This window comes from Oncorhynchus mykiss, chromosome 8 (assembly GCF_013265735.2).
Source record: "Oncorhynchus mykiss isolate Arlee chromosome 8, USDA_OmykA_1.1, whole genome shotgun sequence".
Taxonomy (NCBI): Eukaryota; Metazoa; Chordata; class Actinopteri; order Salmoniformes; family Salmonidae; genus Oncorhynchus; species Oncorhynchus mykiss.
Genome location: NC_048572.1, coordinates 52,793,258 through 52,818,843, shown reverse-complemented (window position 1 = coordinate 52,818,843; position 25,586 = coordinate 52,793,258). Strand labels below are relative to the sequence as shown.

General features: G+C 41.1%; 1 protein-coding gene across 1 annotated transcript; it reads left to right on the top strand.

Moving 5' to 3' along the window:
• The first annotated feature begins 136 nt into the window (after nucleotides 1–136).
• Nucleotides 137–25,099, top strand: selenof (selenoprotein F). Its single transcript, NM_001124454.4, is given in 5 exon segments — nucleotides 137–195; nucleotides 3,906–4,073; nucleotides 23,656–23,719; nucleotides 24,062–24,111; nucleotides 24,406–25,099. Coding segments are annotated over 5 exon segments (474 nt in total). The 5' UTR covers nucleotides 137–147; the 3' UTR covers nucleotides 24,550–25,099.
• The last annotated feature ends 487 nt before the right edge of the window (nucleotides 25,100–25,586 follow it).

The following is a 25,586-nucleotide window of genomic DNA, read 5'->3' as shown; positions in this document are numbered from 1 at the left end:
TGCGAATATAAAATCACAGTGTGTTGAATGTAAAGAGAACCCAAAAAGCGTGTATATTGCAATTTACAGGACATCAGGCAGTTGGCAGTACTACTTCCTACATTTAATGGGTCCTCAATTTCCTTCCCTAACAAAGCAATCTCCAAAATGTCTGGGGAGGTGTATCTCCTGTGGCTTCTTTCTCTCATACAAACGGTAGGTTTATCAATAAAAATATCCACACGTATACATAGCACAGCGTTTATCGGATGGCAGATTTTCTTTTGTTACACTCGATTTATACCCACTGCTTTGCCGCGACAGTGTAGTTATCTTGAAATGAATGACGTGGCTTATCAAAATCGCACCGGTTTACTAAAGTTGATTCGTTCACCAGCTAACGTTAGCTACAAATGACAAGACATCTCAAACGTTAACCCTTACATACTGCACTTTAACGCAAACCCGATTTAACGCGAGTTGTGATCGATGAAAGACTGAAGTGACAAAGGGAAGAGCCAACCACGGCGAGACCGTCAGCAGCTGAGATTATGCAAACATTCTACCTAGCTAACCTCATTGTTGTACTTCTGTGAAGATGAACGCGATAATTTAAACGGGTTACATGCACACGACCCAATGATGTGTATATAAATTAATGTTTATGTACGGAATTTCCACAACACTACTTTGTGTTAGTAATGGATGCTCAATGAAAGGAACTGTCCTGATTTGTCGTAGAAGCTTGCTAAAAGAACTTGAGCAAGCCTTCCTTCATGAACTGGTCTCTGTAAAATGGTATAGAATCAGCTTGATCCCCTCTGTCGAAGACACTTGGACCTTTTTTGAAATTTTCAGTGGTATTGTTAACAAACACGCCCCCATAAAGAAAATGAGAATTAAAAACAGGTTAAGCACCTGGTTCGACCGTGATCTTGCAGAGTTACTCCACCTCAAGAATTGCATTTGGTGAAAGGCTCAGCACACACATACTCAGGCTGACTGGCTCTCGTTTAGGCAAATGAGAAATAAGTGCACTCAGGCTGTCCGGAAGGCCAAAGTTAGTTACTTTAAGGAGCAGTTCTCTCTCTGGGTCTAACCCCAAGAAGTTCTGGATAAATATTAAAGACCTGGAGAATAAACCCTCCTCAGTTGCCCATGTCCCTTAAAGTTGATGTGGTTGTTACTGACACGACGCACATGGCTGAGCTCTTTAATCACCACTTCATTAAGTCAGGATTCCTATTTGACTCAGCCATGCCTTCTTGCCCGTCCAACATTTCCTCATCTCCCACCCCTTCTAATGTGACTAGCCACGGTGCTCCTCCCTCTATTTCCCCTGCCCCTCTACAAAGTTTCTCCCTGCAGGTGTTCACTGAGTCCAAGGTGCTGAAGGAGCTCCTGAAACTTGACCCCAAAACAACATCTGGGTCACATGGTTTAGACCCTTTCTTCTTTAAAACCTCTTATGGGCAGGTATTCAAAATACAGAAATAATCCAATTAAACATTCATAAAAATACAAGTGTTATACATCAATTTAAAGATGAACTTCTTGTTAATCCAGCCGCTGTGTCAGATTTCAAAAAGGCTTTACGGCGAAAGCATACCATGCGATTATCTGAGGACAGTGCTCCGCTTACAAAAGCATAGAAACATTTTAAAACCAAGTAAAGGTATTAATCCTCGGGTTGTCTATTGTCTAAGTAATCGATAATATTTCAACCAGACAATAGCGTCTTCAATAGAAAGGAAAAACAACGAACGGCACGCAATCGGGTCACGCGCTCAAAACGGCTCTGGTTCAATCTAGATTCCACTGAAAGAATGGTCTCATTCTTCCTCATTATTCAGAATACAAGCCTGAAACAATGTCTAAATACTGTTGATATCTATCCATAGGAACTGCAATTTGGGTCCAATCCAAATACATACTGAATTTAATAGTAAAGTACCCACATCAAAAATATCCCACTTCCTGGATGGATTTTCCTCAGGTTTTCACTTGCCATATCAGTTCTGTTATACTCACAGACATTATTTTAACCGTTTTGGAAACCTTAGAGTGTTTTCTATCCAATACTACCATGCATATGCATATCCTAGCTTCTGGGCCTGAGTAACAGGCAGTTTACATTGTGCACCTCATTCATCCAAAATTCAAAATACTGCCACCTACCCAAGAGAGGTTAATGTTGCTGTCTCTATCATCGCCAAGCCTATCTCAGACCTTTTTAACTTGTCTCCTCTCTGGGGAGGTTCCCATTGCTTGGAAGGCAGCCACAGTTTGTCATTTATTTAAAGGGGGAGATCAAGCTGATCCTAACTGTTATCGGCCTATTTCTATTTTGCCCTGTTTATCAAAAGCGTTGGAAAAACTTAAAAATAGTAAACTGACTGGCTTTCTTGATGTCTATAGTATTCTCTCTGTTATGCAAACTGGTTTCCACTCAGGTTATGGATGTGTTAGTGCAATCTTCTAGGTCCTCAATGATGTCACCATTGTCCTTTGATTCTAAGAAATGTTGTGCTGCTATTTTTATTGACTTGGCCAAAGCTTGTGATACAGTAGACCATTCCATTCTTGTGGGCCGGCTAAGGAGTATTGGTGTCTCTCTGAGGGGTCTTTGGTCTGGTTTTCTAACTACCTCTTTCAAAGAGTGCAGTGTATAAAGTCAGAACATCTGCTGTCTCAGCCACTGCCTATCACCAAGGGAGTACCCCAAGGCTCAATCCTAGGCCCCACACTCTTCTCAATTTACATCAACAACATAGCTCAGGCAGTAGGACGCTCTCTCATCCATTTATATGCAGATGATGCAGTCTTATACTCAGCTGGCCCCTCCCCAGACTTTGGGATAAACTCTCTACAACAAAGCTTTCTTAGTGTCCAACATGCCTTTTCTGCCCTTAACCTTGTTCTGAACACCTCCAAAACAAAGGTAATGTGGTCTGGTAAGAAGAATACCTCTCTCCCTGCAGGTGTGATTATTACCTCTGAGGGTTCTGAGCTCAAGGTAATCAACTCCTACAAGTACTTGGAGTATGGCTAGATAGTACACTGTCCTTCTCTCAGTACATATCAAGCTGCAGGCTTAAGTTAAATCTAGACTTTGTTTCCTCTGTCATAATTGCTCCTCTTTCAACTCAACTGACCAACTAACCCTGATTCAGATGACCATGCTAGATTACGGAGGTAAACTGGTCATCTCTGTATACCTGTTGCAAGACCCACTAGTTGTTGCTTATTTCTAAACACTCTTAGGCCTCACTCCCCCCTATCTGAGATATCTACTGCAGCCCTCATCCTCCACTTATAACACCTAGTCTGCCAGTCACATTCTGTTGAAGGTCCCCAAAGCACACACATCCCTGGGTTGCTCGTCTTTTCAGTTCGCTGCAGCTAGCGACTGGAACGAGCTGCAACAAACACTCAAACTGGACAGTTATCTCAATCTCTTCATTCAAAGACTCAATCATGGACACTCTTACTGACAGCTGTGGCTGCTTTGCGTGATGTATTGTTGTCTCTACCTTCTTGCCCTTTGTGCTGTTGTCTGTGCCCAACAATGTTTGTACCCTGTTTTGTGCTGCTACCATGTTGTGTTGCTGCCTCTCTCTTTATGTTGTTGTCTCGCTTGTCGTGATGTGTGTTTTGTCCATTATTTATTAGTTTTTTTTATTTTTATCCCAGCCCCCATCACCGCAGGAGGCCTTTTGGTAGGCCTATCCATTGTAAATAAGAATTTGTTCTTAACTGACTTACCTAGTTAAATAAATAAAAAATACATGTGAGATTCCTCCACATTACTGATTGGTATGCCAACCCATACTCGATCTTGTGACAATGTTGTGGCTAACTGGAGATGTACTTAGGAATAAGTGATGTGACAACCAATCCAATGTTTCCCATTGTCTCCTGCTCAGCTGTCGGCATATGGAGCCAACTTGTCCTCAGAGTCATGCAGAGAGCTGGGCTTTTCCAGCAACCTCCTGTGCAGCTCCTGTGACCTGCTGGGGGAGTTCAGCCTGAGCTCGATCCAGCCTGTCTGCAAACAGTGCTGCCAGCAGGAGGTCCATATGGAGTCCAGGAAGGTAAGACATTAGGCTGCATTTAGACTATCTATGGGTATGTCAATTGTTGTTGTTTCTGTCCATTCATCTGCACTTATTGGAAAATCATTTTCAGGTGAAAATAATGTGCTGGAAGCTCATCAATAGCCTGAGTTTCACCCGGTCAGTCCTTGATTTTTTTGGAGGGGGCATTTAGTTGTTACAAAGTGGGATTAAGATGGACTTAGTTGTTTTTTTTGTCAATGATCTACACAAAATACTCTGTCAAAGTTGAAGAACAATTCGAGCATTTAAAAAAAAAAAAGATAAATAACTATCTTGTATTCAACCCCCTGAGTCAATACATGTTAGAATCACCTTTGGCAGCTGTGACTAAGTCTGGTTAAGGCTCTAAGAGCTTTCCACACCTGGATTGTGCAGCATTTGCCCATTTACTCGTTTCTATTTTTTTTTCAAGCTCTGTCGAATTGGTTGTTGATCATTGCTAGACAACCATTTTCAAGTCTTGCTATAGATTTTCAAGCAGATTTAAGTCAAAACGTTAACTCGGACACTCAGGAACATTCACTGTCTTCTTGGTAAGCAACTCCAGTGTAGATTTGCCCTTGTGTTTTAGGTTATTGACCTGCTGAAAGGTCAAAATCAAATTGTGTTAGTCACATGCACCGAATACAACAGATGACCTTACAGTGAAATGCTTACTTACAAGCCCCTAATCAACAATGCAGTTTACAAAATAAGAATAAGAAATAAAAGTTACAAGTAGTTAAAGAGCAGCAGTAAAATAACAATAGCGAGACTACACAGGGGGTACCAGTACAGAGTCAATGTGCGGGGGCACCTGTTAGACTAGTTAATTGAGGTAATATGTACATGAAGGAAGAGTTATTAAAGTGAGTGTGCATAGATAACAGAGAGTAGCAGTGGTGGAAAATAATGTGGGGGTGCATTTGATTAGATGTTCAGGAGTCTTAAGGTTTGGGGGTAGAAGCTGTTAAGAAACCTTTTGGACCTAGACTTAGCGCTCCGGTACCTCTTGCCGTGCGGTAGCAGAGAGAACAGTCTATGACTAGGGTGGCTGGAGTCTTTGAGAATTTTTAGGGCCTTCCTCTGACACCACCTGTTATTGAGGTCTTGGATGGCAGGAAGCTTGGCCCCAGTGATGTACTGGGCCGTACGCACTACCCTCTGTTGTGCCTTTTGGTAGGAGGCCACGCAGTTGTCCTGCCCGCTTCACGACTGTCATGGTGTGCTTGGACCATTCTAGTTTGTTGTTGATGTGGACACCAAAGAACTTGAACGTCTCAACATGCTCCACTGCAGCCCCGTCGATGAGAATGGGGGTGTGCTCGGTTCTCTTTTTTGTCTCCTTTGGATCACGTTGAGGGAGAGGTTATTGTCCTGGCACCACATGGCCAGGTCTCTGACTTCCTCCCTATAGACTGTCTTGTTGTTGTCAGTGATCAGGCCTACCACTGTTGTTATCGGCAAATGTAATGATGGTTTTGGAGTTGTGCCTGGCCGTGCAGTCATGAGTGAACAGGGAGTACAGTAGGGGGCTGAGCACGCACCCCTGAGGGGCCCCTGTGTTGAGGATCAGCGTGGCGGATGTGTTGTTACCTACCCTTACCACCTGGGGGCGACCCGTCAGGAAGTCTAGGATCCAGTTGCAGAGGGAGGTGTTTAGTCCCAGGGTCCTTATCTTATTGATGAGCTTTGAGGGCACTATGGTGTTGAACGCTGAGCTGTAGTCAATGAATAGCATTGAAATCATCTCCCAGTGTCTGGTGGAAAGCCGACTGAACCAGGGTTTTGCCTGTGCTTAGCTTCATTCCATTTTATTTATTTATTTCTATCCTGAAAAACTCCCCAGTCCTTAACGATTGCATACCAATAACATGATGCAGCCACCATTATGCTTGAAAATATATAGAGTGGTACTCAGTAATGTATTAGATTTGCCCCAAACATAACACTTTGTATTCCGGATTTGTTTTTAAATGTTTGCAGTGTTACGTTAGCTTTTTGTTGTAATCAGGATGCATGTTTTGGAATATTTGTCTTCTGTACAGGCTTCCTTTTCACTCTGTCAATTAGGTTAGTATTGTGTAGTAACTACAATGTTGTTGCTCCATTCTCAGTTTTCTCATATCACAACCATTAAACTCTGTAACTGTTTTGAAGTCCCCATTTGCGTCATGGTGAAATCCCTGAGTGGTTTCCTTCCTCTCCGGCAATTGTGTTAGGAAGGTCTTTGTAGTGACTGGGTGTATAGGTACACCATATACAGTGTAAGAACTTCACCATGCTCAAAGGGATATTAAATGTCTACTTTTCTTTGCAAGACATTGGAAACCTCCCTGATGTCTGTGATTGAATCTGTCTTTGATATGTACTGCTCAATTGAGGGACCTTACAATTATCTGTATGTGTGGGGTATAGAGATGAGGTCATTCAATCATTGTAAACACTATTGAACATAGTGAGTCCATGCAACTTATTATGTGACTTGTAAGCAAATATTTACTCCTGAACTTATTTAGGCTTTCCATAACAAAAGGGGTTAAATACTTAATGACTCAAAACATTTAAGATTTTCTTTATTAATTGTAAAAATGTTGAAATACGTAATTCTACATTGACATTATGGGGTATTGTGTATATGTGTAGGCCAGTGACCAAAAAAACTACATTTTAATTCATTTTAAATTCAGGCAGTAACACAACATTTTGAAATAGTCAAGGTGTGAATACTTTCTGAATTCACTGTATATCAGCACATACCTGGCTCCACGATGGGGCAAAAGGGGGCGTAGCTCCCTCAGTTGAAACTTGTGCCCCCTCAGGTCCCTTTAGAAAAAAAGTTTCAATGATTGAGTGACAGGTTGGCGACGAGAATACAGAATTTGTGCCGTCAGCACAATGGACAGAGCGCCCCACGATGTGTGTAGGGGTGCTATGGAAAGCCACTGGGGCATAGAGTTTCCGTTAGCAGGTAATTGTTGGCTTTTGGCCAATAAAATAAATTGTCTGGGGCTGCTCTGCTGCTGAGGAGAGAGCGAAAGCGAGAGAGGAGCCTTTGCCTAGGCTAGTGTTGATTGCAAAGATGGAGCCCGTTTTCATTGAAGTGAAACAAAAGTTAGAGTATGCGTATAGTGAAAAGCCTACAAGGCAGGGCTCCAGACTACAACCCTTTAGTCCCGTTTTGCGACCTTTTGACAACCAATTAATTGGTTGCATTTGTGTTTGCTGTACATTCACCTCACTAAAAACGGCCTATTTTTTTTCCCTGAGGCTAAAACCATGATTTAGTGAAACAGTAAACTACTTTATCGTCATGATTCCTGTAATGAAAGTGTCTGCCTGCCCATGTACCTGTTTCGCCGGAGCCTGCTGCTGTGTCGAGAGAGTCACACTCTCTCATTTCCCAGAGAGACAAATGCTCCTTAAGTGTTATGATTGAGTAACATTTTATAATCCAATTGCTGGGGAAACGCAGCTATCCTCTTGTCACAGCTGGAAAGAGGATGCTCTCAGCTTTCTGTAGGTTTACTTTTAATTTCCCAGCTCTTAGTTGGATAGCAAATGTACTGTTAGATTCATTCATTGCTACTGTGTGTGGGTTTTATCTTTTAATTTGTGATCTACAGTCTATTCGGAAAGTATAGTACCACCAAGAGATTCAGTTATATGGATTTTTGTCCATATTGCTCAACCCTTTTTATTATTAGTTCGCTGTAGTCTGTGATTGCTGGGAAGATAATCTTTGGGTCTTTTCACCATTATCAGCTGACCAGCGGAGGCTTCTCAGAGGAATTTCCTAACAATTGTGAAAACATTTAAAGTCATCCTTTTTAGATAAAACTATACCAAATATATTCACTACACCAAATAATTGATTAAAACACACTTTTTTTGCAATGGTCTACTAGAGGTAGACCGATTTAATCGGAATGGCTGATTAATTCGGGCCGATTTTCAAGTTTCAATAATCGGAAATCGGTATTTTTGGACACAGGTATAGCCGATTTTAAATATATATATTTAATTTAATATTTTACACACCGTTTATTTAACTGGGCAAGTCAGTTAAGATCTAATTCTTATTTTCAATGATGGCCTAGGAACGGTGATTTTTACCTTGTCAGCTCGGGGATTCAATCTTGCAACCTTACGGTTAACCTCTCTAGGGTATGTGGGGCGCTAGTGTCCCATCTGGCCAACATCCAGTGAGATTGCAGAGCCAAATTCAATTACAGAAATGCTCATTATAAAAATTCAGAAAGCAAAACATATTTTACATAATCTTTAAACCTAACTTCTTGTTAAACCAACCACAGTGTCATATTTATAAAATGCTTTTCGGCGAAAGCATACCTAGCCCAGAACATACATAGCCCAGTTGACAAATTATTACAAACAGTAACCGGCCAAGCAGAAGCGTTACAAAACTCAGAAATACAGATAAAATTAATCAATTACCTTTGATGATCTTCATATGGTGGCAATCAGAAGATATTAATTTACTCAATAAATGTTCCTTTTGTTCGATGAAGTATCTTTATATCCAAAAACCTTAGCGCGTTTTCTTCAGTAATCCACAGGCTCAAACGCAGTCAAAACAATCAGACAAAAAAATCCAAATTGTATTTGTAAAGTTCATAGAAACATGTCAAATTATGTTTATATTCAATCCTCAGGTTGTTTTTTAGCCTAAATGATCTATAATATTTCAACCGGACAATAACGTCGTTAACATAAAAGGTAAACAGGAAATGCACATGCGCATGAAAAAGCTCTGCGACACGGTAGGGTCCACTCGTTCAGACTGGTCTTACTCCCTCATTTATAAGAATACAAGCCTGAAATGATTTCTAAAGACTGTTGATATCTAGATGAAGGCATAGGAACTGCAAATGGAGTCCTAAGTCAATGGATACTTTAATGGCATTGAATAGAAAAATAAAACACTTCCTGAATGGATTTTTCTCTGGTTTTTGCCTGCTAAATCAGTTCTGTAATACTCACAGACACTATTTTAACCGTTTTGGAAACTTTAGTGTTTTCTATCCAAATCTACCAGTAATATGCATATCATATCTTCTGGGCCCGAGTAGCAGGCCGTTTTAATTTGGGCATGCTTTTCATCCAAAATTCCGAATGCTGCCCCCTACCCTAGAGAGGTTAACTAGTCCAGCGCTCTGCCTCTCTTTGCACTCCACGAGGAGCCTGCCTATTACCCGAATGCAGTAAGAAGCCAAGGTAAGTTGCTAGCTAGCATTAAACTTATCTTATAAAAAGAATCATAATCACTAGTTAACTACACATGGTTGATGATATTACTAGTTTATTTAGCGTGTCCTGCGTTGCATATAATCGATGCGGTGCGCATTCGTAAAAAAGGTACCTAAACATCAATGCCTTTCTTAATCATACACAAGTGTATATATATATATATATATATATATATATATGTTTTTAAACCTGCATATTTAGTTAATATTTTCTGCTAACATGAATTTCTTTGTCACTTCTCTTGCAACAGAGTCGGGGTATATGCAGCAGTTTGGGCCGCCTGGCTCTTTGCGAACTGTGTGAAGACTATTTCTTCCTAACAAAGACAGCCAACTTCGCCAAACGGGGGATGATTTAACAAAAGCGCATTTGCGAAAAAAGCACAATCGTTGTACCTTACCATAAACATCCATGCCTTTCTTAAAATCAATACACAGAAGTATATATTTTTAAACCTGCATATTTAGCTAAAAGAAATCCAGGTTAACAGGCAATATTAACCAGGTAAAATTGTGTCACTTCTCTTGCGTTCATTGCACGCAGAGTCAGGGTATATGCAACCGTTTGGGCCGCCTGGCTCGTTGCAAACTAATTTGCCAGAATTTTACGTAATTATGACATAACATTGAAGGTTGTGCAATGTAACAGGACTATTTAGACTTATGAGATGATAGTTTCTGGAATCGACCATATTAATGACCTAAGGCTCGTATTTCTGTGTGTTATTATGTTATAATTAAGTCTATGATTTGATAGAGCAGTCTGACTGAGCGATGGTAGGCACCAGCAGGCTCTTAAGTATTCATTCAAACAGCACTTTTGTGTGTTTTGCCAGCAGCTCTGCTGTTTATGACTTCAAGCCTATCAACTCCCGAGATTAGTTAACGGGGTGCGTGCTAATAGCGTTTCAAATGTCACTCGCTCTGAGACTTGGAGTAGTTGTTCCCCTTGCTCTGCATGGGTAACGCTGCTTCGAGGGTGGCTGTTGTCGATGTGTTCCTCGTTCGAGCCCAGGTAGGAGCGAGGAGAGGGGCGGAAGCTAAACTGTTACACTGGCAATACTAAAGTGCCTATAAGAACATCCAATAGTTAAAGGTATATGAAATACAAATGGTATAGAGGGAAATAGTCCTATAATCACTATAATAACTACAACCTAAAACTTCTTACCTGGGAATATTGAAGACTCATGTTAAAAGGAACCACCAGCTTTCATGTTCCCATGTTCTGAGCAAGGAACTGAAACGTTAACTTTCTTACATAGAACATTTTGCACTTTTACTTTCTTCTCTAACACGTTGTTTTTGCATTATTTAAACCAAATTGAACATGTTTCATTATTTATTTGAGGCTAAATTGATTTTATTAAGTTAAAATAAGTGTTCATTCAGTATCGTTGTAATTGTCATTGTTACAAAAAAAATATTTTTGTCAGATTAATCGGCATCGGCTTTTTTATGGTCCTCCAATAATCGGTATCGTCATTGAAAACCCATTATCGGTTGACCTCTAGTCTACAGTAACCTCCGCGGCACTCTGTAGGGTATCACCGTGGTGTAGCCGGAGGACAGCTAGCTTCTGTTCTCCTTCGGGTATATTGACTCTAATACAAAACCTAGGAGGATCAATCATGGTTCTCACCCCCTTCCATAGACTTGCACAGTAATTATGACAACTTCCGGAGGACATCCTCCAACCTCAGAGCTCTTGCAGCATGAACTGACATGTTGTCCACCCAATCAAAGGATCAGAGAATTAATCTAGTGTTGAAAGCATAAGCTACAGCTAGTTAGCACTGCATAAAATGTAGTGAGTAGTTGACTCAGAAAGCAAGAGAGACTATAGTTGGAAAGTTTTGAACAAATTCATTTAGAGATTAGAAAAAAAAAAAAAAATATATATATATATATATATATATATATATATATATATATATACTTTTTGCTAGTGAATGCAGCTAGCTAGTTTTGCCTACTCAAACACCAGAATCAGACAGAGGGATGCTAGTCAAGGGAAGCTTTTGGTTTTATAAATATATTGCCACCGTTGCCCGCGGGTTTAAAATGCTGTAGCGGGTTTACTAACGTCTTCTAGTATGTTGACTATGACATGACAACAATGTAGGCTGTGTGTAGCAGTTAGCGGTTATGATATACAGGTTTGGCTTGGAAAGTTGGTGTTGTCTGGTCACAGAAAGCTGATGTGCTGTGCACTGATGTCCACAAGTGACAGCAAAAGGTGAGAAGAGGAGGATGCGTAGATAGTTGTGAGAAGGCATTATATACAACGAGCAAAGTGATCTTGGTGTTTTTATGTGGCTGCTATGAAAGTGAACTGTGTTTTGCGTGTGATCGGGTGAATTCATTCTGCCGATTTTGTTCAAAAACTTTGCTTGAACGGAAGCAAACGAAACCGGGATAAACATTTTTCGAATTGAAACTCTCATTTGCAACTGTTGGACGAATGATTACACCCTAGATCAGCTAGATGCAGGCGAGAGTGCAAGGTGTATTAAATGTGTCACTGTCACTTTGATTACTCAAAATTCTCTCAATCGATGTTGTGTCATGACTGTCCTGTGAGGATCACAATGGGTCAGATCAGCTTGGCAAAGGTTGACAATAACCGGACCTTCTCACCCACAGAAGAGGGGAGGAGGGAGCTGTTGGGAGTTTTGACACCTCACGCCCTGTTGTAAATTTAAGTAGAAGAAGACTTTCTTTCCCGCTTCAGTATTTAACCCAAGGAATGTTCTTTGTTAAGACTTTTCCCGCCGAAACTCTAACATGGTAAACCGTGAATAATGGAACAATCATTGGAAAACTATGGAGCTATGGAAAACAAATGTAATATTGGTTTTCATTTTGTTTTGTCCTTAACTGTATGAACAAAATACTTTATCTTGGAAAGTATATCCCCTTTATCTGTCAAGTTTCCATCCAATACGTTGTGCATATGATATGAAAATGATGAAAGTATTTTTGTTAAGATTGAATCTATTATACCTCCTAAAATCACATTCCTATCTCCTATAAACTGTACATAAGTAAGTAGCAACGCCCCGACAAAGAAACCGTCCCATACGCTTCAAACTATCCCATCATACTACGAGTCTCAAATCACCATATTCGCCGACTATCATCATCAATGGGAACACGGTTGTGTTGTGACAAGGTAGGGGTGGTATACAGAAGAGAGCCCTATTTGGTAAAAGACCAAGTCCATATTATGGCAAGATCAGCTCAAATAAGCAAAGAGAAATGACAGTCCATCATTACTTTAAGTCATGAAGATTTGAAAGACCAGAACATTGAAAGTTTCTTCAAGTGCAGTCGCAAAAACCATCAAGTGCTATGATGAAACTGGCTCTCATGAGGACCGCCACAGGAAAGGAAGACCCAGAGTTACCTCTGCTGCAGAGGGTAAGTTCATTAGAGTTACCAGCCTCCAGAAATTGCAGACCAATTAAATGTTCAAGTAAAAGACACATCTCAACATCAACTGTTCAGAGGAGACTGTGTGAATCAGGCCTTCATGGTCGAATTGCTTCAAAGAAACCCCTACTAAAAGACACCAATAAGAAGAGACTTGCTTTGGCCAAGAAACACGAGCAATGGGCATTAGACCGATGGAAATCGGTCCTTATGGTCTGATGAGTCCAAATTTGAAATTTTTTGTTCCAACATCCATGTCTTTGTGAGATGCAGAGTAGGTGAACGGATGATCTCCGCATGTGTGGTTCCCACCATGAAGCACGGAGGAGGTGTGATGGTGTGGGGGTGCTTTGCTATTGACATTGTCAGTGATTTATTCAGAATTCAAGGCACACTTAACCAGCATGGCTACCACAGCATTCTGCAGCGATACTCCCATCTGGTTTGAGCTTAGTATGGCTATCATTTGTTTTTCAACGGGACAATGACCCAACACACCTCTCGGCTGTGTAAGGGCTATTTGACCAAAGGATGGAGTGCTGAATCAGATGACCTGGCCTCCTCAATCACCCGACCTCAACCCAATTGAGATGGTTTGGCATGAGTTGGACCGCAGAGTGAAGGAAAAGCAGCGAACAAGTGTTCAGCATATGTGGGAACTCCTTCAAGACTGTTGGAAAAGCATTCCAGGTGAAGCAGGTTGAAAGAATGCGAAGAGTGTACAAAGCTGTCATCAAGGCAAAGGGTGAAGAATCTCAATTCTCAAATATATTTAGATTTGTTTAACACTTTTTTTTTGTTACTACATGGTTTTATATGTATAATTTCATAGTTTTGATGTCTTCACTGTTTTTCGACAATGTATAAAATAGTCAAAATAAAGAAACCCTTGAATGAGTAGATGTGTACTGTGGGTGTGTGTGGTTCATTTTCGTGTCAGCCAGGTAGGCTATACTCATGTTGTAAAGATAAGCAATGTGCTTAATATTAGGACAGTTGAGAAATAAATATAGTAGGCATAGCTTATAGAAAGCTGATGGGATCCTCTTTCTAATAGAGGCCATTTAACTCGGTTTTCTCACGCAATTGCATAGCCTATAGAATTGTTGTGCAACATGACCTCGTGGACTCTCTTTTACATGACATTTGCTTTGATGTCAGAGTGATTAGAGAGACAATAGTGATGAGTAGCAGGTTTGGTAGGCTACTAATGACCATCCGCATCAGAGCTTGCAGAAGCCTAATTACCGTGACTAAACGGACACGTTGAATTTGACTGCCATCATGACTCGTGACCGCCGGTGTGGCAGTAATACGGTCACTTTTGAACAGCCCTACTCCCTCATCTTAAACGGCAAAGACCGCCACTGCAGCTTACGTGCCCCAGTGTTTGAAACTTGGTCAAATGTTGCAGTTAAAGCAGTATCACCACACTACCAACGGTGCCACTCTATTCTTAACAAGCCTTCGACTACTCAAATAGACCAAAAGCTGATTCAGGTGGTGGAGTACAAAACAACTGTCATTTCTGCTTGATTAAACTATGCCCACGTGCTGTGGTATCCTAGCAACACTACTTAGGAGAGCAAGCCTACAGAGAGCAGTGTGAGGCAGCAGCACACCTCACGTCACTTCTTGATTATTACCCCAGTCCTGTGATGTATAATTATATGCCACTTGGCAAACACTTTTCCTAAAGTGACTTACAGTAAGTGCATATGTTTATACCCTGTATGGGAACCTTCAAGAGCGCCACCCTCTTGTCAACTGTGCCACAAAGGACAACATGTACTGTAAGGCTGTGGTTGCCATTTTCCATGTTGAGCTAAAAACATCACATTTCTGCCCCTCTTCTTAATCCGTAGGAGACCTGGGAGATGGCACTACTACATTCTGCTGCATTATTAATATTTGCGAACGGACTTTGTATTGTTTTAATGAGCCTCGGCGAGCATAGAGGACATTTTGTCAATCAAATCTCTCTGTTTGCCCAGAAAATATCCTTCAGTTGCACCTACGGCCCTGCTGCCTCTCTGCCGGCTAATATTACTGTCGCTCCAGTTCCATTAGTGGAGCAAGCCAGCAATGGCCTTTTGGGTTTTGGCCCATTCTAATGAGTTTTTACTCAAAGCGTTTTAGAAAATGCCCCAAAAAATGGGCATGACATTAGGGATGGGCATGGTTATTTCAATATGGTACTACTACTATGGTACTTCCACTTATACCATGGTATAGTCTGACTCATGAAAATGTACCATGGTTTTAGCCTTGAAGTATGGTGGTACTGCCATGCACAATAATAATAATGTTATTGCTTAATTTATAACATGGTAGTTGTGGATCATGGAAATTCCATGGGTTTTAACCTGCATTATACATTCTGCCATGGTAATGCACAATTCTGAAAAATGGTACCAATAATTATCATATGGTACCATCTTTTATTAATTGTGCGTTACCAAAGCACAATAGCAGTATAATGCATTAAATAAATACACCCCCCCCCCCCCCCCCCCCAGGTCAAAAGGGTTGGTATTGTATTGATTAATTTATATAATAGTATGGGCACATTTCTGATGAAGTCAGAGGCAGGCTACTGTTGTTGGTCCTAGTTTGTCTGTAACATCAAAGAAAAAGGGCAATAGTTGCTGTGAAAAAGGGGTAGTAATTTCTGTATTAATAGTACTGTTTTTGCTCATGTTTGGGTTTCCTGTGGGGGGAGGGAGAGACCAAATTTTTGGGCAGTTTGTAATTTACAGTATTTATAGTCAAGGGGTGTTGTGCTTGTTTTGGCCTGCAGAGGGAGCCGCTCCCTCTAGTCGTTGCATCATGCGCTCTCACGCTAACCTGCCTCGTAAGTGAGTCAGTTGAATGAGAGCCAACTTAAAATTGTGTTGAAGAGGGAAGCACCAGATAACCTATTTCCTCACGGACCCTTGTAAGCGCAGAACGGAACACAGCTACATTCAATCCTCGCGCCTTTACATCGCTCAAGACCGTGTACCTCTAGATAAAATAATTTAAAGGTTATGCCCAATATTACGGAACTGTTTTTTCTTTCTGCCGTGGATTCGTGCGCATGTCGTGGACCATTTTTGTAACTTTTTATTTTTTTATTGAACTAGACAAGTCAGTTAACCTCTCTAGGGTACGTGGGACGGTAGCGTCCAACCTCGTCAACAGCCAGTGAAACTGCAGAGCGCCAAATTCAAAACAGAAATCCCATAATTAAAATTCCTCAAACATACATCTATTTTACACCATTTTAAAGATACACTTGTTGTAAATCCAGCCACAGTGTCCGATTTCAAAAAGGCTTTACTACGAAAGCAAACCAAACGATTGTTAGGTGAGTGCCTATTCACAGAATAACAGACATTTTTTTCCAGCCAAAGAGAGGATTCACAAAAAGCAGAAATGTAGATAAAATTAATCACTAACCTTTGATCTTCATCAGATGACACTCATAGGACTTCATGTTACACAATACATGTATGTTTTGTTCGGTAAAGTTCATATTTATATCCAAAAATCTGAGTTTACATTGGCGCGTTGTGGTCAGAAATGCATCGTCTCAAACATCCGGTGAAAGTGCAGAGAGCCACATAAAATGACAGAAATGCTCATCATAAACATTGATAAACTATACAAGTGTTTTCATGGAAATATAGATAAACTTCTCCTTAATGCAACCGCTGTGTCAGATTTCAAAAACGCTTTACGGCGAAAGCACACTTTGTGATTATGTTAGCTAGCCACAGAAACGCATACAGCCACTTTCCAGCCAAGGATTGTCACAAAAGTCAGAAATGGCATTACAATTAATCACATACCTTTGATCTTCATCCGGTGGCACTCCCAGGTCTCCATGTTAGACGATAAATGTTTGTTTTGTTCGATAATGTCCCTCTTTATGAGCAAAAACCTCCTTTTTGTGCGCACGTTTTGTCCGTAATCTGAATGCAGACGGCGCGTGCACTAATTCCAGGACAACGTTTTTAAAGTACGATAAAAGTTACTAGAAACATGCCAAACGATGTTTAAAATCAATCCTCCAGTTGTTTTTGTCATAAATAATTTATAATATTTCAACCGGACAAAAGCTTTGTCAATAGGAAAGGAGAAACAGGAAAGGCGCGTTCACGATCAGGGCGCATGGCTGATGAATGGAAATTTTCACTGGTCACTGATTGAAAGTGCTGTATCGCCCTCATTTTTCAGAGTAAAAGCCTGAAACAATGCCTAGAGACTGGCCGCATGTAGAGGAAGGCACAGAGCTCATGAACTGGGTCCTATATAGTTTATTTCTATTGAATGCCTATACTGTATAGGCATTCAATAGAAAAGTACCCACATCAAAAATATCGCCTGCCATATCAGTTCTGTCATACTCACAGACATTAATTTAACAGTTTTGGAAACTTTAGTGTTTTCTATCCAAATCTACTAATTATATGCATATCCTATATTCTGGGACTGAGTAGCAGACAGTTTAATTTGGGCATGCTTTTCATCCAAAATTCCCGAATGCTGCCCCCTACCCTAGTGAAGTTAAGAACAAATTCTTATTTACAATTATGGCCTACCAAAAGGCCTCCTGCGGGGACGGGGGCTGGGATAAAAAATCAAATAAATATATAGGACAAAACGCACATCACGATAAGAGAGCCAACACAACACTACATAGAAACCTAAGATGACAAAGCATAGCATGGCAGGAACACATGACAACACAGTATGGTAGCAACACAACATGATGACAACATGGTAGCAACACAACATGATGACAACATGGTAGCAACACAACATGGTAGCAGCACAAGACATGGTACAAACATTATTGGGCACAGGCATCAGCACAAAGGGCAAGAAGATAGACAACAGCACATCACGCAAAGCAGCGACAATTGTCAGTAAGAGTGTCCATGATTGAGTCTTTGAATGAAACGATTGAGATAAAACTGTCCAGTTTGTATATTGTTTGCAGCTCATTCCAGTCGCTAGCTGCAGCAAACTGAAAAGACGAGCCACCCGGGGATGTGTGTGCTTTGGGGACCTTTAACAGAATGTGACTGGCAGAGCGTGTGGAGGATGAGAGCTGCAGTACGTATCTCAGATAAGGGGCAGTGAGGCCTAAGAGGGTTTTATAAATAAGCTTCAACCAGTGGGTCTTGCGACGGTTATACAGAGATGCCGAGTTTACAGAGGAGTATAAAGTGCAGTGATGTGTCTTATAAGGAGCATTGGTGGCAAATTTGATGGCTGAATGGTAAAGAACATCTAGCTGCTCGAGAGCACCCTTACCTGCCGATCTATAAGTTACGTCTCCATAATTTAGCATGGGTAGGATGGTCATCTGAATCAGGGTTAGTTTGGCAGCTGGGGTGAAAAAGGACGATTACGATAGAGGAAACCAAGTCTAGATTTAACTTTAGCCTGCAGCTTTGATATGTGCTGAGAGGACAGTGTACTATCTAGCCATACTGCCAAGTACTTGTAGGAGGTGACTACCTCAAGCTCTAAGCCCTCAGAGGTAGTAATCACACCTGTGGGGAGAGAGGTATTCTTCTTACCAGACCACATTACCTTTTTTTTTGGAGGTGTTCAGAACAAAGTTAAGGGCAGAGAAAGTTTATTGGACACTAAGAAAGTTCTGTTGTAGAGCATTTAACCCAAAATCTGGGGAGGGGCCAGCTGAGTAGAAGACTGTATCTTCATATAAATGGATGAGAGCCTCCTCCTGCCTGAGCTATGTTGTTGATGTAAATTGAGAGGTGTGGGGCCTAGGATCGAGCCTTGGGGTACTCCCTTGGTGACAGGCAGTGGCTGAGACAGCAGATGTTCTGTCTTTATACGCTGCCCTCTTTGAGAGAGGTAGTTAGCAAACCAGACCAAAGACCCCTCAGAGAGACACCAATACTCCGTAGCCTGGCCACAAGAATCGAATGGTCTACCGCAGGGGTGCCCAACCAGTCGATCACGAGATGATTATACATTTACTCAAATTCAGCCACACAAATCAATGCCTATAGTCTTTCTGTTTTAATGTTTGACAGTCCTCCATTCACAGCAATGTCTGAAAAGTCAGGTGATTTACATAAAATATGACCATTCTCTGCCCACTTATTGACGTATGCAGAGTTAGCGTGTGTCAAGTGCCCCCTCCCAACTCCAAGTTGAGGTCACGGTGATGCCAGGCAGGTAGCTAGCTAACTTTGTATCCAGATGTGTTCTTAAGTTGTGTGGTCAAAAGAAGCAATAATGAGTGAAGGGAAGGATACAAAAAAACTGAAAACTTATCGTTCCACAAGGAATGAGTGGAGGATAATTTTTTTTATGTCAAACTCAAAATGTGTGTGCCTCATCTGCCATAATAGCATCGCTATCCCAAAGAAAGGTAACAGAACAACATTTTAAAACCACACACAAAAGCCCAGGAAAGTGATTTTCCAGCAAAGACTGAATTACGATTAAGAAAGGTACAAGAACAAAACAATCAACTGGCAGCGCAGAAGTCCGTTTTCACAAGTCCTGTGACCAAAGGGAAGGAGGCAACCATAGCATCTTGTCGGGTTCTTTCTAAGCATAAAAAATTGTTCAAAGATGGGGAGATGATCAAGGAAGCAGTTATTGAGGCTACAGACTCGCTGTTTGGGGATTTTAAGAATAAGACTGAAATTACGGCCGCCATCAATGACATTCAATTGTCCAGAAATACGGTGACAAGAAGATGGGGGAATAGCGAAGAACCTCAAGGATCAACTGAAGAAGGATATTGACAACTGCGAGTGTTATTCCCCCCAGTTTGATTAGTCCATGGATATGGTAGATGTGGCACAGTTATGCATTTTTATCAGAATGTTATTTGACAACATGAGAACAAAGGGAGGAACTACTCGCTATTTTGCCACTGAAAGGACATACAAGGGGCGAAGATCTTTTTCAAGCTTTTCTGGAGTTTGTTAACAAATTCCAACTGCCCTTTTGTCAGCTTGTCTCCATCACTACCGATGGGGCACCCACTATGGTAGGTTGGTTCGTTGCATTGTGCAAACGAGATGATTCTTTCCCGGACTTTCTTAGTTTTCCCTGCGTAATCCATCAGCAAGCTTTGTGCGGGAAGATGTTAAACATGAACGAGGTGATGGATGTAGCGATGAAGATTGTTTTATTCGAGCAAAAGGCCTCCAGCGGAGGCTAATTCCGCGCTCACTTCCGAAGAGACTGAAGCGGAGCACACAGGCCTGCTGCTGCACATGGATGTGTGCGGTGGCTGAGCCGAGGTACATTTTTAGGGGGATTCAGTGAGTTGTTGCCTGAAATCGATGAGTTTCTCAAGTTCTCCAATGCAGAATATGCACAGCTAGAGGACACACGGTGGCTTCTGGGTTTAGCTTTTCTCGCTGACCTAACTTGCATGCTTTAATGAATTGAACGTAGAGCTGCAAGGAAAAGGCAAACGTCTAATCAACATGATCAGCTCTGTGAAACACTTTTAAATGCGAACTACAACTGCTCACAAGAAAGCTGCAACGTAAGGACCTGCACTTTCAACACATGCATGCAGAACTTGAGCGTCAGGGCAAGGATGCAGCTTGACAGTGCACGTTAACTGGAAGTCCCAGAGCATCTCATCTGAGTTTGACAGTTGTTTCACTGACTTTGCGTCACGTGAGTCTATTGCCACTTAAAATGTGCTTGCCGTTTGGCACAGACATAAGTGTGGAAGTCATTGCCTCAAATGGGATCACTTTTTCAGTTGGACACAGCTATAGCAGAAACTGAAATTCTCACCCTTCAAAATGACATTCAGCTGAAATCCAGGGTAACCACTGAGATGAAGGAAGAGTTCTGGGAGCTACTGCTAGAGGACAAGTATCCCAACATAAGATGTGCTCTCAACCTACCTCTGTGAGTCTCCATTTTCTCATATGAAGATAAAGTCCAAGTCCAGATCTACTATGACTGATGACCACCTTGTAGCCTGCAGGAGACCTGCAACAAGCTGCTACAGCCCTGACTATGAAAAACGACTTGCCTCCACCCAATGCCAAAAGTCACACTAAGGTAGGAAATGAAATTAGTTAGCACTTACCAGAGATAATACTGTAGACATCAAGAAAGCCAGTCAGTTAATTATCAAAAGTGTTGGAAAAACTTGTCAATAAACAGGACAAAATAGAAATAGGCCTATAACAGTTAGGATCAGCTTGATCTCCCCCTTTTAAATAAAGGACGAACCATGGCTGCCTTCCAAGCAATGGGAACCTCCCCAGAGAGGAAAGACCGGTTAAAAAGGTCAGAGATAAGCTTGTTGACGATCTGGGCAGAAACCATCTGACCCAAATGTTATTTTTTGAGGTCAAGTTTAAGGAGCTCCTTTAGCACCACCTTGGACTCAGTGACCGCCTGCAGGGAGAAACTTCGTATCGGGGCATGGGAAGAAAAGGGAGGAGCATCGGGGCTAGTCGCATAAGAAGGTGTGGGAGATGAGGAAATGTTGGGCGGGCAAGGAGGCATGGCTGAGTCACATAGGAATCCTGACTTAATGAAGTGGTGATTAAAGAGCTCAGCCATGCTCTTCTTGTCAGGAACAACCACATCAACTTTAAGGGCCGTGGGCAGCTAAGCCGCTATTTTTTTTGGAAAGATAACAAATTACATTTTTAGCTGGTCATGTTACCCAGCCTAGTCAGTGGTAGCTAGCTAGGTACACATTTTGGATGGTACAGGAACTGGAAAAGGAATAGGCTACTCAAAGAGCTACCTACCTGCTTCAAAGGTAGGCTGCGTGTGTGTGTGTGTGTGTGTGTGTGTGTGTGTGTGTGTGTGAGAGAGGGAGTAAGAGAGAGCAAGGGTGTGGGAGGGAGAGTGTGTAGGCCTATGTTTGTAAAGTTATTTGAACAGTACAGAAGGTTAGTGTGTTCATAACATTGTTGGGCAAGTTATGTTTATTTTTATTTGTTTATTTTCCCTATAGTCACATTTAGAATGCCTGAAGCTTTAAGTACTGATGACGTTTCAACGCGTGCACACACCTTTAAGAACATTGATAGGGACTAGGCCTACTTAAACATTGGGGGACATTTTAAAGCTGCAATATGTAACTTTTTGGGCGACCTGACCCAATTCACATAGAAATGTGTTACAGATCTGTCATTCTCATTGAAAGCAAGTCTAAGAAGCGGTAGATCTGTGCTTAGTGTCCTTAAGTTTAGTTTTTGCGTCTTTTACTTACGGTTTTGTACACAAGCTTCAAACAGCTGAAAATACAATTCTTGGTTACTGAAAATATATTTAACAGTAGTTTAGGTGGTACAATGATTCTCTACACTATACATTGCTATTTGAAATTATTCGAAATTTCGCTGCCAGGAAATGGCAGAGGGATTTCTGCATATTGCACCTTTTTAATAGCTGTATGTTAGGGATGTTTGTGTTTTATGGTGAAAATGCTATACAAAAAAAATCTGATGTAGATCATTTTGTTTTCACCCCTTACAATCAAAGCATAGTATGCCTGTAACTCAATGCCGTGCTTTTTAAATAGAATAATCTTTCTTTAGTGTCAAATTTGAGCAAACTTTTTTTATTTTTTATGATTTACTAATACTTTCCAAGTGGGAAACTCAGCCCTCGTCTTTCTACAACAAGTTTCCAATTCTGAAATGTTTGTCTGAGTTCCGACTTGTCTTGAAGGACTGATCTCTTGTATGTCGTCACTTATAAACTTGACGCTCTTAAAGTGTAAAATGTTCAATGTAATGCATCTCAATAGGTAGTATGTCGAACCCTAATGACAAACTTTTTTTTTAAATCATTTTTGCTTTTTGTAACAAACATGTCTTTACAGGGTTAAATATTAGTTTACAGGGCACATGTGATTTCAAATGTAGCTAAAAATGTATATAGGCCAAATCTCAATCAATTTAGAAATCCTATTTTCTGGTGCTCCTAAACATTTTTGTGCTCCTAACTTTTTAAAGTTGTGAGCACCAGTTCTACCAATGGAAAATGTTAATTTAGAGCCCTGTCTGTGTCCAAGCCTTTGTCGATATGCACCCATAATCAACAAAACTGTGACTTCCTCCCATGCAGTGTGTTGTGAGAATACATTTTGCTGTCCTGGCTTAAGGAAAAGGAAGCTTGCTGGTGTAATTTAATTTGTGTTCCCAGTAACAGCGTGCCTGTGAAATACTGCTGTGACACTCCAATTTCCGCTAAGTTATTGTGTTTTGGTGTGGAGCTTTGATTACCAGCGGGCCACAAAGCTGCCATCCGTCAGAACCCTTCCATACGCAGAGGCTCACAGTTTAATGACCCTGATGAAGAGCCTGTCTACCACGTTTATGAATCAGACTGCCCAGAATCACATTATCCCAACTCACCGCCAGGAGCTTCACTGTGGGTGGGCATCAGTGTATATAAAAATGAAAAGTCAGAAAGGTAGTTGGATTGTTTATTGGCCAAAGGATTGTGAAGATAAATCTCAACATTGGTTTAGGACAAAGGTGCTCCAATTCTCGAGGGCCGTAGTCCTGCTGTTTTTTTCTTTGTTCTTCATTTCTCCCTGGCAATTAGTGAATGAATTAATATCGTTGACTGACCAGTGATTTCTAGTTACCACGCCGTAATCAAGCATGTTTAAAAAGGCAAGGAGGAGAACTAGCTTGTGGCCCTTGACGTCTGGGGTCATTATGCTGGTTTTAGTGATGAGCTGATATATTAGTCAAGTTTCTTCTTTCTTTTTTTTATTGATGTGAGCTGAGCTCCCAGGTCTTAGTCCTCCTCCAGTAGAACAACATGGACATCCTGAGCCGCACCCTGACCAACCGCACGCTACAGGACTTAACACAGTGCTTTCCCCTCCACAGCTCTACCCTGGGGCCATCCTGGAAGTGTGTGGATGAAAATTGGGGAGGTTCCCTCAAGTCCAAGGTGAGTTGTGTCAACATGTTGTCGCGGGACCACCCATCTTGTAACGCTTATTGGTGTCCGTTGTCATCTTGGTGTCCGTTTGCTGTGAAGGGTCTGTTATTGTAGCCTGCCTTTGTGTGGGGTAGAGCCTCGGAGCTCTCTGCCTTACGGCACCGTTTGTGCCTCGGACAGCTGTACGCTCGCGTTCACACCTGTGGTCCCTTTTAACTTGATTACCCAAATAATGTTTTCCCAGCGGTTTCTGTTTACAAGCTTTGTGCAAAATAAAATAAAAAAAATAGAACTGTCCATCAATTGATTAATTCATTAGACCTTTTGATATTGTTGACCTTGTGTCCACAGCTTTTGTCAGGTCTGACAAGCCGAAGATGTTCAAGGGTCTTCAAATTAAGGTACAACAAGAATTGTAGATACTCTTGCCTGTTGCGTACAATTCATTAGTTGAGTTAAATACAATAAAGAAGTGGTTGTTTCTCCGGCGGCTTTTTATACAACTTTGGAATGAAAATAACCACATTGTCTTGAACATAATCTCCTGTCATAATGGAATGAACCCTATGCCACACCATGATGTTTCAATATTACACCATATTGGGAGTTTTTATTATCTTATAGGCATTACAATGGCTACTTTGTTTGGCTGTAGTCCTGATAGTCCTGTGTTTTTTGTGGGGTTTTTTTTTCAGTATGTGAGAGGCGCAGACCCTATACTAAAGCTGCTGGACGATAACGGGAACATTGCTGAAGAACTCAGCATCCTCAAGTGGAACACGGATAGTGTGGAAGAATTCCTGAGCGAGAAGTTGGAAGTATATAATACCGATTTGTAGTACTCATCACCATTTTCTTTTGTGCACTGTTTTTGGATTTTATTGTTTAAAGGTACTGCACTATTGTATTATTTTATTTTTTTTGTAGTACCTGAAAATCATGAACTTCGTCCGTAGATTTTGTGAACTGACATTATGTGCCAGGATGTTAAACGGCTGTTTTATAGATTTGTAAAGTACCTGAACTTACCTGCAAAATACCTGGCATTAACGTCAAAATTATTGGAATGAAGTAGCCAAAGAAAGACTAAAGATGTACACTGCTTGTTACCTTTTTTGTTCTCCAATCTGTCAGTTGTCTCTGTGGTTTAAAAAAAAATATTACTTGTGGGATCTTTGGGTGGGGTCCAAGTCGTTCGCTTCATGCAGATGTTTCGGGGAGGAACACATTAGTGAAGGCCTCACAGCAAACCACATTTTGGGATGTGAGACCCGATGTCCCTGTGTGTCACTCTGGGCATCTTGCAGTGGAGAGAGACTGGATTCCCCAGTGTGTGATTTAGAATTGGGGAGGGAAAAACACTGCAATGAATAAAATGTCTCCATGTTATTTTTTTTTACGGGTTGTGTCATCTGTTCGAGCACACGCTGCATTTAATTGTGCTGTGTTGCATATTTCTGGTAGTCTGACACTCACGAAAACCAAAAAGGAAAGAAAGGCATATGTCTGACATGGGAGGGTAGCTTTGATTTGCCAAAAGGTGTAACATTCCTGCCATCTAGTGGAAGAAAATAGTATCACATGTTGATAATTTCCAGGTACGGTATGAGTACAATCTACTACTCAGTTTAACTCAATGTTATGGTAGGCCATTTGAAATGCAGAAAATACGCTTTTGATACAGAGGGTTTTAAAGATTGATTTGGTTCATTACATTGTACAAATGAAAGCTTCATCAATAAACCAAGCTTGAAACGAATGGTTATTGCCAGTATAAAAATGGAGCCCACTTTCAACCACAACAGAACACATTTTTAAATAACATGTATGAAAACTCTTCTATTGAATCTAGCACTATATTTGAGCAACATTTAAA